Below are 15,567 nucleotides of genomic sequence, written 5' to 3'. Positions count from 1 at the left end.
TGGAGGTGGCGAAGGGCGAGGCGGCGGCCCCGGTGGCTGCGGCCGCCGCGGCCGCCGCCGTAACCCCGACGTGGGGGTAGTAGTGGAGGGGCACGTGGGAGTGGAAGGGGTAGGGCAGGCTGCCCGTGGCCGCCGCGTGGGTCATCATGTAGGTGTAGAAGCTGGGGTCCGCCGGGTGGGGCCACGACATGGCCAGCCGCTGCCGCTTGTCCTTCATGCGCCGGTTCTGGAACCACACCTGGAGGGGGAGAGGAGGAAGAGAGCAGCCAGGTGGGTAGGCGGAGGGGCAGCAGCGGACACCCCGGCGGCCGGGGGAGGGGGGCGCTTCGTGCAGCCTGAGGAGCAAGCCGCCCCACCCCACCCCCAAAAACGCCGACCAGGCAAGAGCCCCTCCCCAAAAACAAAGCGCAACACACACACACCTCCGCCAAGGCCTTAAGCCGAGGCCCTCTGCCGACCTCCCCTCTGTCCACTGGAGCGCAGGTCGGCGCTGACCAGCCCCGACGGCAGGATCAAGCGAAGCTCTCGGGGAGCCTCTGTGACGCACCGGCAGCAGAAAGAAGCACCCGGCGTGGCCTGCTTTCCTCACGGAGCCGCTCACGCCCCACAGCTTGTCTCAGGACCGTCGGGGATGATTGACTTCCACGACAGTCTTGTTCTGCCTTGCTAATTTTTTAACGGAGAATCCGCACCCCTTCCACACACGCTCCACACCCCCGCTCTCACACAGACCCGGGAAAAGAGAACCGAGAAGGCGGTGCCTCGTCACAAGCCGATCCCTAAACAAATTAAGCAAAAACATCTGGGTCTGAATCGGTGTTCCCTCTAAGCTGAGTCAGTGTGAGCTAGCTCACAGTTTTTTAGCTTCTGGCTCATCCATTTTTGTCCCGGCTCAGGAAGGATGGCTCCAGAGCCAACTCATTTATGCAGTAGCCAAATTGCTCGCTCACAACTTTAAGGCCAGTAGCTCACAAAGACTCCACCTTAGAGGGAGCATGGGTCTGAATTTTGTTTTAAGCCCGCTGAAAGCCAGTTTCACGCAAACTGGGTTGCGGATGCAACAGTACATCAGTGCCCAGTTTTTGCACGGATCGTTTGGGCAACTGGAGCACACGCACACACATACCCTTCTAACGATTTTGGCTCTCACCCGCGGGGAAAGGCCTTTACAACGAAACAGCGTCATTACCTAAGTTTCGACACAGTTGCCCCTTCCCTTTTATCCTGACCGGCAAGATTTTTTTTTTTTAAATCCCTTCCACAACAATTGGCAAAACAAGACCAAGAACATTTTCCCGGGACTCAGCCCCGCTGCTGAACAGGCTTCTGCGTAGACCTGCTTAAAATTGCCCTGTCACAGTCCCAGAGCAGACCTTAAAGTTCTTTCCTCGCCCTCGAAAACAAGCCAGCCTCTCGAGTTAAGAAAACGCGACTCTTTCTCCGAATTCTATTTTTTTTTTTTATTCTTCTTTAGGGAGCTCGAAGCGGCCTTCTAACTTGAGCTGCCCTCCCCTGGTTGGGGGGGGGGGACAAAACCAAAACAAAAAACCCTTCCACAGAAAAACGAATAAAAAGGAAAGCAGCCAGAGAGAGAACATACAAAAGTCCGTTCCAAAACGGAGCCATTCATTCGCCCCTTCCACAAACATTTTTCGTGTTGTTTTAGTAAACGGCGTGCTTTCCCTTGTTGTTGTTTTTACACTCGCTCGCGCTCTCTCTCTCTGGAAATATGCGAAACAATAGAATGAAAGGAAGGAAATGTAAACTTATTTCTTCGGCGAGAAAAAGGGGAAAGAACGAAAGAGAAGACTGCCTGGGGCGTCCAAAACGAGCGGCCGCTCTGTCGGCCGGCGCTGGGGCGATTCTCTTATTTGTTTGCCTGCCTGGCGTATTGGGATGCTGTTAGCATTGGCCTTGTTTTGCTACCCCGGGGGAGAAGCGTAAACCCCTGCCTCTTCGCTATCGACACCGGCGGACCTGGGCTACGCTCGGGGGTGACTGCAGAACCCGAAAGACTGGCTCCACGAGCCCAAACCCGGGAGGGAGAAGAGAGCCTCTTTTCAGCCGCACCGCGCCCCCCCCCCCCCAATTCCTGCGCCTAAATCTTTGCGGTACCTTAATGGTGGTCTCGGGCAGGTTGAGCGCGGCGGCCAGCTCGCACCGCCGGGGCCGCGACACGTAGTTCTCCCGGTAGAACTCCTTCTCCAGCCGGGCTATCTGCTCCCGGGTGAAGGCCGTGCGGTACCTCCGGACTTGATCCGCGCTGGAGCCGGAGCTTCCCAAAGCGCTCCCGCTGTGCAGGCTGCTGAGACTCGAACCCGACGACGAGGTGGTGGTGCTGGGCGTGGAGCTGTTTTCCGAATAGCCTGAGGAACGACAACAAAGCAGAGGTTGAGTCTGGGGCAGCCGGGCGTCTGGAAACAGGCGGCTTTCCCGCCGGCGGCCCGCACAGTTCCCCGTGCAGACCGTCTGGAAATTGATACCGACTGTCACGGATACGAATGGCCGCCGTTAATCGGATCAATAATAATAATAATAATAATAATAAGTTTCTTTTCTAAACCGAAAACGAATGGCTTCATCAACTAAAGATCTTACGGAAATTTAGAGGTATTATTTTTAAAAATTATCTCCTTCGGCATTTAGTTCACCCGGAGAAAAGTTTGAAACGCGTTTTGTGAAGGTGGGAAAGGAGGCTGATTCTGGACCGGGTGCGCGCCTGCCTCCTCCGTCTGTCACAGAAGCGAAACAGGCTCCGTGGGCCGAAAGGCTCGGGCTGTAAATTAATTTCCTCCGAAGGTAAATTCGGCCAAAGAAAGAGAGAGTGGAACTCCATCGCAGAGGAGGGGGAAATCCCCTCTGATTAGTTACTATCATTTTGGAAGCCGTCTCAGAACGGGATCTGTTCCCATTTTAAAAAAAAAGAAAAGGAAGAAAGAAAGAAAAGTTTCCTTTAAATATTATTTCGAATTATTCCGACAATCAAAATAAAAAATGGCACAAGGGATACGCAGATACTCTTTTAGAAAGAAAGTGGAGAATTATTTTTAGAGAAAACAATCAAACGAAAAGGCCGAGAGAAGGGGAAATAATTCGGCGAGGTGTCACCACACACCCTCGGAACACAAAGCCGAACTGCTCCCCGGAAGATGCCCAGCTCTAAACGCCCTGTACCAAAAGCCCTCTCCCAAACTGCTCGAGCGACACCTGCCTAGATACTTGTGATTGAAAAATACCCGGCCAAAGACGCTGGAGGAAATGAGGCTTCGCTCTCCAAACAAACAACAACAAATCCGGGATGCCCACAGATGGTGCGCCCAAACACGCCCGCGAAATCCTGCCGTGAGTTGAAGAGGGGTCGTGAGTTGGACTGGGGGGGGGGTGTCTAAGTGCCACCCAGGCCCCAGATCCCCCTGCGCTTCCCGCCCTGTCTACAGACTGGAGAGTCTGACCTCCAGCCCTGGGTAGAGGCGCCTCTGCCGTTGGGTGCCCCCGTCCCATCCAGCGCCAGCAGATCTACCCGGGGGTTGGAGGCAGCGTCTAGTCTGGAGGGCTCCGTCTGGAAGCCCAAGAGCGGGCGTCGCCGAGCGCCCGGCCGGCCGGCCAAGTCCTTGCCCCACCGAGCGCCGGCCGAGGGGGGGGGTTTACCTTTGCTGTTGTTCTCCTTCAGCTGCGAGGCGGCCAGGCTGCCGGGGGAGCGGAGCGCGGAGCAGCCCACCTCCACGTCGCTGTTCATCTCTGCCTCCGGCGCCACTTCTGAGTAATGGCCGATCTTCTTCCTGCTCTCGGCGGGGGGCAGCTCGGCGGCCGCGGCGCCCTCGCCGCTCGGGTGCTGCTGCAGGTTGAACAAAGCGTCGATCTCGAACTTGCCTTTGCCGGGGAGGTCCCCGAGGGCGCCGTGCAGGGAGGCGGAAGTCAGCCTCGGGCTGAGGCGGCCGCCGTGAGGCGAGTTCTCCAGGGCCTCCAGCACCGCGTTGCCCGCCGAGTCGGACAGACTGGCCAGCCGCTTGCCCGCCGTCGGGCTGTGGAGCCCTCTTTCCATCAGGATCATCTCCTTTCTTATTCTTTCCATCATCTCAGCTGGCTTGTGTGTGTGCCTGTGTGCGTGCGTGTGTGCGCGCGGGGGGGGGGGGGGGGGCACTCCAAAATAGGAGAGTTTGAACTCCCCCTTTCCAAGAAAAGAAAAGTATATGTATATATACAAAAAAAAATGTCAAAGTTGCCAAGCCGGGTCCCTCTTAATGATGAGGCTGCGGCAGAGGGTAATTCGCCTCCAGCCCGGCGAGTGTCTCTAAATATTATTACCCCTTTTGGAGGGAGGCGTAAAAAAAAAAAAAAAAAGGAAGAAGCCGCGAGATGCCAAAGCGAAGGGAATGACTGGTCAAAATGACCTATACATCCTTCCTAGCCCCGAAATGTCATTCATCACGAAAAGGAGCGCTCGTCATTAAGGTACGAATGACGCTGGTCGAATAATCATTTATTGTAACAGGTTTATAAGCAAATAAATACCGGCTCCTGTCAGCGGATAACGAAGGTGGCTTCTTTAGTAGACAAATAGATCCAGGTAGAGAGGCAGGGAGACCCGGAGTGAAGAGGCGAGCGCCTGTCCTTTCCTCGCGCAGCTCCTGCCTCGATTGCTCTGGGGTTTGGCCTCTGGGGTGAAATTGACAGTCTGATTAATAAAACCAGCAGAGCAACATTTCCCCCTTCATTTAGGTGCATCATTATGCTCTGATTTCCACGCACACCCCCACCAACAGTACCACCACCTTTTCTTTTTTTTCCTCCCTCCCTTAGCCTTTGTATGTGAGTGTGTGTGTGTTGCCTTTTGGAGCTCCCTAACGAAGCCGCGTCTTTCTCGTTTGTCCTCGGCCAAGGCATCCAGGCGAAACAAGGTGAAGGGGGCTGGTTTCGAAGGAGGCGGATTTTAAATTTTTTTGGGAGACAACCTAGGGAGCAGCAAAGCTGCCAAAGGTGGATTTGGGGAGGCGAGATTCAACCCCCCCCCCAGTGGAACGCCTTTCCCCTCACCTTCCTTCCCTATTTAAAGGGGGGGGGAGCAAGAGGAAAGAATCTCCAAGAACACGCAGGTTTCCCTGGAAGAAAGCGACTCGACCTCCGCCCTCCCTTCCCCCACCCCCAGGCCCCCTTTCTTCTGACTTTCATCACTATTCTGGCGGATACGTACCAGCTCCAGTGTCTCTGCCGCCAGCCACCGCCTGGGCAGGGAGCCATGGATTGTAATCCCGAGGGGGGGGGTCAATGCATTTCTTTTGCAGGCGTCAACAAACCAGGGTCTCGCTGTTGGTGTCCTTTGGAAGGGAAGGGGGGGCTTTCTATAAGCCTGTTTATTGACGGAACCCGTCTAAAGTCCTTCCTTCTCCTCTGGCTCAAAAAGCTGTCTCCGGCAGAGCGGCGGAGCGCGAGAAATGTGGCGAGTCACCTTAAAGACATGATTTAAAGCGCCACGGAGGCGCAAAAGGAGACAGGCAGCGAGCGAGTGAAAAATCCTTTCCTTCATGTATTCATTCAGTCTCTACCTGGGTTTCTCTCTGGGCTCCTCCACCCCCTTTCCCTCCAACCCCCCCCCCCCTTAAAGTCCGGATTTCAAGGTGCCAAGGGCACTCGGTGTGAGCAAAGTCGAAGAGTCTCATCAGCTTCCCCTAGATAACCCCCCCCCCGACAAACAAACACACACAGACAGGCACACACTCGCCTGGGGGCAAAGTTACCTGGCAGGTAGTTGGCTCCTCTGTTTCTCTCCTTTTCCGGGATTCTGCGGAAGAGCCAATCTCTCCCGACGCCTTAAGGGACGCTGGGGAAAGCCATTGGCCGGCCTTCCGCTCCGCAACCCTCTTTCCCCCTCACAACTTGGAGTCTAACGACGGCGCCGAGAGCAGGCATTTAAACGGAGATAAAGCCTTTGTCACGAGCATCCCGGGTGGCTAACACACTTGGCTAACAGGGTGGCTCACACACACACGCTCCAGACCCACTGTCCAGCCTTCTCCGCTCAAGGCTCGTGTGCCTCTTTTCCCTTCCTTCCTCCTCCTCCTCTGCTAAAGTTCACCATGCTGATGGTGAGGGGACAATATAGCAAACCCCATCCGTGTTTCTCTCGGGATCGAGCGCCCGCAAATGGCCACCAGAGCCAGAGATGCGCTCTTGGGTTCAAGCACTTGAAATTGCCAGGTTGCTTGGTTCACACGGCCAAACGACGTGCTGATCTGAGGACCCCTTTTGCTGGTCCAAAATAAAGTTTGCCTGAGGCAGGATAAGTCCCGGACGAATCCAGCTGGTTTGAATGGAACAGTGTTAAGCACGTGGCTGATCACCCTCCCCTCGATATAACTAGAGACTTTCAATTATTGTTTGGGATATGGTACACCGGGGTGAAATCCCGAGGAAGTTCAGGGTGCAGAAACTGTACTGAAGTCAAGGGAAGGAAACACTTTAAATAACATCAGGCGACCTATGGCGACCCTGCAGGGTCTTTCAAGGCAATAGGCATTCAGAGGTGCCTCTGCGTAGCAATCCTGGAGTCCTGGACTTCCTTGGACGTCACTCATCCAAGTGCTAACCAGGGCCTTGGAGGTCTCTCTTCTGAGTACTCGCCGGGGCCGACCTCCTTCGCTTTTGCGGTCGGGCTAGCTTGGGCCATAGGAAGTAGGCGTCTCTAATTGTTCCCGAACAGCTCCTAGCGGTGTGTTCATCACCTGGATGTGTGGCGTCAGATTTCTTCCCCCTTAACTTTATTTAGGATGGCGCGTGTGGATTTCCCGGGGCCACCCAACGGAGGATCAACATCAGTTTGATTCTCAGCGCGCTACGTGGAACTAAGCTTGGTTCCACTGAATCAATCAGAAGTAAATTGTTTAGGATAGGCACTTGGGGATTGTACCGAGGGCTGTCCTCCATAAACTCCTACCCAGCAGTCAGGTAAGGCGAAACCTCGTTGTCTGTATCTGGCCTACTGGGAAACAGGGGCAGACAGAAGCCGAGAATGTACGGGGAGTGGGTGTGGCCAACGCATCGGAATCAGAACCGGAAAGGCTTGCTGGTAGAATACGCCTTTCACGATGTGATCTCCTGTTATTGAGAGTCTCTCTCGTGTTGCAAAAAGTTCACTCTGTCTTTTCTGACCATTTATCAACTTCTGCCCAGACGCTGCAGCGGGCCCTCTTTCCCCGGTTAATACAGAAACTCTTCTTCTTCTGGCAAGTTCTCCAAAGACCACTTCGTTTAGACACCACCCCCACCCCCCAACACACACACACACCTTTCCCAACTCCTACATATGACCCTCCACCTTTTGGAATAAAGGTCTACTGGGAATACTTTTTGGGATTCACTTCAGTGCTGGGATCCTACAAAACAGCACCAGAGTTTAAGCTCGCCAAACTTCCACTGCAGATGAGGTCTCCAGACCCTGCGAAATACTTCCGCCCCCCACCCCACCCGCCCTCCCCGTCCCGGCACAAACTAACTGCAGTGCCAGGAGCCATCTCAGCTAAACTGACAAGTGGAAATCATGGTTCTCATTATGTTAAAGACTCCTTTTTCCTGATCGATCTCAGTGTAATCCTCAGCCAAGCCGGACGAGTAACTCGTCATAAAATGAGAAGCGGAAGTTCTGAGAGGGACTCTTCTCGCTGTCATCTGGCGCCCCCCTCTGTTTTCTCGGTGGCTTTAACAGCCTTGGTATCCTCCCCCACCACCACCACCAAGAGTTTTATAAAACTTCAAGGAGATAACTTCGTCTTTGTTCATGTATGCACAAAATTCAGTTCATTTGGAATCCTTAAGACGACTCCTTGTATAGGTATAGATGATACATAGGGTTGGATCTCGCCAGGGCTGGATCTCCCCATTAAATCTTGCCTAGTTTTCCTGCTTACTACAACCCCTTCCGTCATGGTTGATCCCCATTCAGATCCCATGACACACACACCCCGCCACCCCCAGCCCAGTATAGCTCTCCTCCCCTTTTCTCCAACAGACAAGAGGATTGGACCCGACCCACATACATGTATATGTGTTGGGTGTTACAAGTCAAAACACTTCAGTATTTACAGGGTTAAATAGCTCTCCTCCCCTTTTCTCCAACAGACAAGCGGATTGGACCCGACCCACATACATGTATATGCTTATGCATGTATATGTGTATATGACATTTAGCAGGCGAAGTGTGCATTACGAAGTGAGACAAGCGAGTTTCCTCTGGGTTTTCCGGGTTTATTAGTTTGTTTTGGATTTTGCGCCTTTGAAAGAATACCCCAAACCAGCCTCTTTGGAAGTGTGGCTCCTTACATATGCGGGGTGTGTGTGTGTGTGAGGAAAGTTTAGTACACGCCATAAAAAGGAGTTTAGACTAAGTAGATATTAGGTAACAGACATGGACCGCAATGTGCTCGCCTTAGTTGCGGCTCTCCAAAAAGAAAGAAAAACCCTGGTATACTAATAAAGTCTTTCCTTGATGCTTACATTTCTAGACATGCAGATTAATTGGCTCGAATCACCTTTAGAACTATTTATCGTTTAGGGAAACTATTTTTTGGGGGGGGGGAAGGTTCCAAGTTGGTTTTCCAAAGACCCCTTTGGAAGGGCGAGGAGAGCCGAGAAACAGAAAGGAGAGGTTTCACCGGGCACTGTTGATTCAGTTGTTCTTCCAAGATGGGGTGGAGGTGCCGCCGCCCCGAAGCCAGGCTCCTTCCCCCCCCTTCCCTCCCACCGCCCACCCACCCCCAACAGGTTTGCTCTCTGTGAGTTCAAAGGACTGGCGGCGCGATCTCTGTTTGCTGAGCTTTTAATGGCGCAGATCTCACCCACACTTAATTGAAACGGAGCGCAGGTCTCCAAGAGGACTTTCGGTCCCCAGCCGGCCCTGTTTCTTGCAGAGCCGGCGCGCTCCGACCGGCAGGCTGAGTAAATATTTGTTCTCCCGTCTTTACTGCGGGTTCTGTGAGGTGAACGGCGGTGGCTTTCCTGCGCCGGGGCAGGTAATAAACGGGGCGTCCCAACCAGGCAAGTCTCCGCGGAGGCATCCCCTCTCGAAAGGCCGGCGGTGTTCACAGCTGTCTAGACCCTCCCAGTGGCCAGCTCGTCGGGGGTGAACTTGGTTTCATCGCCGAGCACAGGAAGGGTCAAGTGGAGGGTCAGTCCGTGGGCGTTTCTCTCCGAGCTTGCAGAAGAACGGGTGGGGGGAGGTTCCTTAGTAACGCAAAAGGAGGGGCCAGGGAAAGGCCTTTCCCGGTGGCTGGTCTATTCCTGGCCTGCACCTGATGAGAATTTTGCTAACGCCGGTGATTTACCCCTCCAAAACTTTTGAACGGTGTTCCTCATTCTTGGCTGCGGTCCCACACCCTCAACAATCCGCTTTGCGACTGGATTTGACTGCGTGAACTAGCAAAATCCCGTTGGGAAGCGCACTGAAAGTGGACGGGAAGTCGATTGTGTGGGGGGGGGATGGGGGGGTGACCGCAGCCCTTGTTTCCTGTCCTATCTGCCGCCGTCCTGAGCCTTGCAGCCGATTGACTTGCAGTTCTCGCTTTCTGAAGGCGTTTTTATGCTCCTCCGGGTGACGGATAAGTTGGAAACATAGGCAACCTACAATAAGTGCGTGCAAAATGTGAAACGACAAAGGGGGAAGTAAGTCTTGCTTGCAGCCTTCAGTGCGAACGCAGGGACTCGATTACATGAAGATGATGATTATTATAAAGTCACAGGCATACACAAACGAGGGTAACCCTGAGCAGTTCAAACAAATCGCTCTGCCATCAACTGAAACGGATCTCAAAGGCTCTTTCCGCCTCTCTGTGTGTGCTGCGACGCAGCAGAAAAGATGAAGGCACCCCACATTCATGCCGTATCCTCATGGCCCCTGTCTCAGCTTTTTCTTAGAAATTCGCCAGTACTGTCAAGGTGTTTTTTCCCCTCCCCCCCCCCCTTCTGAGACTCCTAAAGAAAACAAAGCCAGCCCTGGTTTTATTGACTTACTGGTAGACAACCGTAGCGGAAATTTTGTACTAATGCGACAGTTGCTTCCCCCCCTCCCCCGAACTCTCTTCCTTTTGCAGTAAAAATTCTTCTTAACCCAGATACTCGGAGGCTTCAGGTTTCGCTGTAGCATTCCGGGCAGCGGTCCAGCGAAAACTCGCGCCCGGAGAGCTCGGAGCCTTTAACAGGCAAACTGGAGGGCCATCTAGTGGCTGAGTGTGGGAACTGAACCTTCGAAAACAACCTCCGGGAGAAGTTGGAGGAGGTTGCGATGGGGAAGAAAGTCTCCCCAAAGTTTGCGATTTCAGGGTCGCAGGGCTTTGGTTTTGTTTCAAGCACGCGACTGTTCTGATGTTATTGCTGCAAACGTGCCGCGAGGGGCTGTAGGATCCGCTGCCTAGAGTTGAACGGGGCAATTCTTACCTTTCTAGGCTGCAAGAAACGGTCTTTTCTCGGCGAATTTGCAACTTAACATTCATTCAGTTGGCCAAGGGATTTGCAGTTTGGCTCCTGTGGGGTGGCGAGTGTATGCCCGGGCGGGCTGTGCAGGGCTGGGGGTAAGGTACTTATCCTGCCCCCCTAACTGTCTGGTCCACTTGATGTTTTCCAAAACCTTTTTTCTTCTCGGTGAGTGGATGCCAAAGAGAAGAGTGTACAGAAGCGGCAAGCCCCGAGGGGAAAGAGATGATGTATGGCTGTCGCTACCTTATCGCTGCTACCTGTACTAGGGTTACCCAGCAATGCTCCCTCTAAGCTGTGGAGTCTTGTGAGCAAAAATTCTACTTTGTGAGCAACTGGCATTAAAATTGTGAGTGAGTGATTATGCAGTAGCCAAAGTTAGTTTGCTCTGGGGCCACCCTTCCTGAGCTAAGACAAAAATGTGTGAGCTGGCGGCTAAAAAACCGTGAGCTGGCTCATATTAACTCAGTTTAGAGGGAACACTGGTTACCAGTTGTCCTCTTATTACAGGATATTTGTTTGGTGTCCCTCCTCTTTGGGGCTCTTTAAAAAAACACTAATGAAAATATCCTCTTTTGGGGTTGGAAGGTTAGGAATATTCCTCATTAGTAGTATTTATCGCAGCTTAAAACAGTAGGGGTATTTAAAATGAGATCTGTCATAGGAATCCCTTGTTTGAAGTAGTCAGTCGGGAAATATGTCCTCTTGTTTCCTTTTCAACATATGGTAACCCTAACCGCTACCATGAATTACCAGTGGGAGAAGGTTGCGTTTGGCTTGAATTAAAGTTCCTCATTTTCAAACTCAGTCGATAAGTGGGCATTTAAGGATGCCATACTCGTGGCTGACTTTTGAGTAAACTTTTCTCTAACTCTCCAATTGATATCAACAGGATTATGAATGGGTCCTATCTCCTAATATTTATAGAGAGTTTCTGACACCCATTCCTGAGGATCTAATATATGCTTTAAAGAACAAAGATGGCGTTAAAGTCCCTTTTATTCGAGATGTTTCGTTTTACACCATTCCAACGATCCAGTCAGGGGTCTGTTTGGATGCGCTTGTCTGATGTCCCCGCTGGACTCGATGGGCTAGAACAGTAGCCCAGAATCAAGAAACTTTGGGGAGCCAGCCTGGAAAGGTGTGGCGCAATGACCTCCTCTCCCTTGTCCAAATGTTGGGGCTTCTAGCAAACGTTCCCGGAGTGGAGTCTTGTCCTTAGCCAGAGCCGTGCAGGCAGCTGCGTTTCTTTACACCCATTAATCGAGGCAACAAAATGCGGGCGACTAAAAACTGGTTCTTTTAGCCACAGGATGCACCGTTCCCGACCGCCAAGGAGCTCAGCGTCTGCTCCGATCTATATTGCTCCCGCACCGGCGTTTCAGATTGACTGGCCAATAACGAATTAAAACGGTAGTCAGCGAATCGACAATGAATGGATAGGGGTCAGCTACGGACCAATTTTGAAAGTATTCTATAATCTCTCCTCCGCGCCTCCGTCGCATCCGTTGAATATTAGCCAATCAGGCCTAGCTTATTTTCAAAAACCACAAAAATAAGCCACGGTCTGTGACTACAAAGCCTCCGAATCGTACCCGAGGCAGATTCGGATTCGCTGCGGGCATGATTGCCACCTTTTTGTCTAAGCGCTGATGGAATCATCCTCTCGCACTCCGGTTTGTCTTTATGAATTCTCACATGCGTGACACCACTTTTCCGACAATGTGTGTCTAGGACGCGGGTGCCAAAGTGAAGAGGGATCGAAACGACGGAGGCTCCAGAGTCCTGGGTAGAGAGTTCTCTTATCTATCGGTGGCAAGGAAGTCCTCGAGTGTCCGGCGGTTTGGGCGTGAGCGCCAGGGGAAGACTCTGAAGCCGGCCTCGCCTCAAAGATATGTGTCGGGATTTCAAGAAGGCCTCGCAGGGAGATGCGAGAAATCAACCGGGCGAGCGCCTCGTTGAATTAAGAAAGGGCTCAGCATAGCTGGCCGGTTAGGTCGCTCTGCGTATTGGGGGGCGGTGGGTGGGATGAGATAATTTCTTCTCAAAACACAAATCTCGACCACCTCGCCCCCCCCTTACCCCTTTTGCAGGAAACCCCCCATTCATTTCCCTGGATACTCCCAGAGACAGCTGAAAAAACGGTCTATCCCGATGCCGCCTGGGTGGAAAATGTAATGTCGATATATGATGTCAGCTGCCATACGCGCCGTGTAAAGGCCAGCCAAAGGCGTGCGTGGAAGGGCGGCGGCGGGGGGGGGGCTGGCCTAGGCAAAGTATTCAGGGAAGATACTGCGCGGGCCCCCCGTTACTCCGCGCGGTGCCTCTGCAAAGCGGCCTGGTCCAACCCGGGCAGAGTTGTTTTCGGAGAGTTGAGGAAGGAGAGAAATCGGCAAGGGTGGCCCGAATGACGCAAGCCTGGAAAAGTCTCGGCCATTCCCCTCTCCCTCCTCACACACTTTTTTCCCTCTCTCTCTCTCTCGTTCGCTTGAAGATCAAGGTCATCCCGACCTCTCGCTTCACCAGCAATAACCGTGAATCAGGCCAGAGGCTTGGGTCACCTGGAATGTCTCAACCCCTGAAGGGGAACAAGTGGTGCCAAACGACGAAAGGCGCGCGGGTGCGTGCGTGTGTTTCGTCCTGGATTCCCCACCCCCTGCCCTGGTGAGCTCATTGTTTTGATTCCCCTTCACAGCATCCTGCCGCCCCACATTTCTACACACATCACAAAAGGGGGGGGAATGACTCAGAAGGTTGATCTCTCAGGACCCGCTGGTGGGCAGGGGACGCTCGCCCGGCGCTGCCCTAGAAAGAGCGCAGCAATCCTCTGTCATCCTAGTGCCCGGAATACAATCCGATGGGCGCGGCAGGATCCAGGCCACAACCTGAGCTGCGTTGATATCCAAGGAAGTGTGTGTGTGTTTGTGTGTGTGTGTGTGTGTGTGTGTGTGTGTGTGTTGGGGGAGGCGTTCCTTCCAAGCGCGTAGACCGCATCCTTTCAGTTGGATGAGGGCAACAAGAACTGTTAATATTTCTTGTTTGCCTGTTTAGGGTGGAAACGGAATCGTGTTACACGAGCACGTTCATCCTACACTACTCGGAGGTCTAGCCGAGCAAGAAGTTCCGAGACTCGCAGTTTTTAAGGTGGGCGAGGAGGGATCCCGTGTCTTACATATCCGATTGGGGGTGGGGGAACACTTCCAAATTCTGCACAACTGCGTAAGATTTTTTTTTAAATAAAAAGTGTAGAATTCGGTTGAGTAGAAGAAATCGTGCTTCCCCCCCCCCTTTTTTAATGGGTGCCCTCAGTAAGCACTTCCTAATGGCCCGCTACTTGACACGTCCTGGCAACAGACCGGGATTGGCCTGAAGGCGGGAGTGACCCGCCTGACCTTTGTCAGTTTCACTTGCTGGCCGGCGGCGCTGCGGAGGCGCGACCGGGTCGGGGGGAAGGCAGCCCTGGAGGCCTGGCGGGGAAGGGGGGCTCGCGCGGGTTTCCGGCCACTTGTCGCTGCCACCCCGCGGCCACCCCGCGCCCTTTTGCTCAGGGACTGGCCGAGTGTGATGCGGAGGAGGACTCGAAACCCCGGTGGGGAAGAGCGACCGGAAGAACCCAAAGGCCCTGGGAAGCCACCGCCCTGGGCAGGCTGGGTTGTGGCGCGCTGTCAGCGCCGAATCCCGCTTCAGTCCCGGAGCCACCCGAAAATCCGATTCCCTCCCACCCACCACCCACCCCCATCGTCCCTGTCGCGCGCTTCTTTTAAAGCTCTCTCGCTTCGGTTCAATTCCGCATTAAGGGAGTCCAGGAATTAAATTAAATTAAATTGGCTCAGCCTGCCTGTTGGAGGTCTTTCTCCCCCCTTTTCTAGCTTGTCTGTCTGTAGGAGAAGAACCGAAAGGATTATTTAGCACACTTTGCTGGGGGGTGTGGGGGGTGAGAGAGAAGGCTGGTTTAGTTTTTATTCTTTTGAGGCCTGTTGCTTGGTGTTGGCAACGACCAAGTAAGCCCCCATTGCCAGCGAGCAAAATACAGCGACAAGCTTCTTCAAAGGCGGACTTCTGTTTCATTTCAAAGACCCTTCGCGAATTTCAGTCAAATTCGTCTCCACGGGGTCTCCCGGAGAGGAGAATCTCAGCCCCGAGGCCTTAGCGATGATCGCAGGTGGTGGTGGTGGCTGGCATCCGCACGGGTAGAGACTGCTTCAGGCGGGGTAGCAGCAGAACCAAGTTGGAGTCCAGGGGCACCAGTCAGACCAACAAAGTTGAACTCTGGGCACAAGCTTTCGTGTGCATGCACACAAAACCTTATACCCAGAATTAAAATGTGTTTGTCCTAAAGTGCCCCTGGACTCGAACTTTGCGGTAGAGATTGAGTCCCACTTAAACACACGGGACCCGGTGTGACTTGCTTCAGAGTAAAACTTGGACCACTGCGCTGCAAGGGTCACTTGACAGTTTACCTTAATGGGGCTGGCCCCCGAGGGAAAACAACCCAAACCTATGCAAAGGAACACGACGCCGGGCGACAGTGCCAAGTCATGCGGGCGACCTGCGGATCCATCCCACGCCTGGCGAATCGGAAGGAAGCCCCACCAACCAGGCCGGGGAGCTGAGTCCCGGATCCAGGGGTGCGTAGGGCGACGGCAGCCTGGTGGCTCCGGGGAGGATCGAGGAGTCGACCCCGTTGGCTTTGCCACAGAGTCGCAGCGCGGTCCAAACGCTCCCGCAAGGCTCGCTCGCTCCGAAGCGCCGCAGCCCACTAGCTAATGTGAGGACCCGGCCCGTGCGTGGCCCTGGGAGTCCTTCAGGAAGGCGGCCTCAAGCCCACCCTGCTCCGTTGACCGCCCGAACCTTAAGGGGAAGATGCAGAGAGTCGGGGTGCGGGGGGGGGGGACCCGTTCCATGCCAGGGCGGCCGACCCACTTCGGTCTGTGCAGCGAGGAGAGGAACAAGGCGGGGGGGGGAGTTTGGAAGGGGAAGGCGAAGTCCTCCGGATTCCTCCGGCCCTCCTGGTTCAAATTATGTGGCAGGTCCCGTCAAAGCGAGGGGGGAGGGGCAACCCAGAGCCATTAATATTTAAATCTTGTTCCAGCAACTCTTCCCTCCCTT

The 15,567-nt window shown here is 53.7% G+C and overlaps 2 protein-coding genes across 2 annotated transcripts in view; one reads left to right on the top strand and one right to left on the bottom strand.

Moving 5' to 3' along the window:
- Positions 1-4,075, bottom strand: part of EVX2 (even-skipped homeobox 2) — a 4,390-nt gene extending 315 nt beyond the window's left edge. The window contains exons 1-3 of the mRNA XM_015410415.1: positions 3,649-4,075; positions 2,116-2,366; positions 2-238 (exon numbers count right to left, since the gene is read on the bottom strand). Coding sequence (XP_015265901.1) covers positions 2-238; positions 2,116-2,366; positions 3,649-4,075 — 915 coding nt within the window. The remainder of the gene's footprint in view (position 1; positions 239-2,115; positions 2,367-3,648) is intronic.
- Positions 4,076-11,202: 7,127 nt separating this feature from the next.
- HOXD13 (homeobox D13) overlaps positions 11,203-15,567 on the top strand; it is a 7,893-nt gene continuing 3,528 nt past the window's right edge. Inside the window, exons 1-2 of the mRNA XM_015410413.1 lie at positions 11,203-11,223; positions 12,953-13,078. Coding sequence (XP_015265899.1) covers positions 11,203-11,223; positions 12,953-13,078 — 147 coding nt within the window. The remainder of the gene's footprint in view (positions 11,224-12,952; positions 13,079-15,567) is intronic.

Source organism: Gekko japonicus, unplaced genomic scaffold (assembly GCF_001447785.1).
Source record: "Gekko japonicus isolate JY-2015 unplaced genomic scaffold, Gekko_japonicus_V1.1 scaffold1888, whole genome shotgun sequence".
Taxonomy (NCBI): domain Eukaryota; kingdom Metazoa; phylum Chordata; class Lepidosauria; order Squamata; family Gekkonidae; genus Gekko; species Gekko japonicus.
This window is presented reverse-complemented; position numbering and strand designations above follow the sequence as displayed.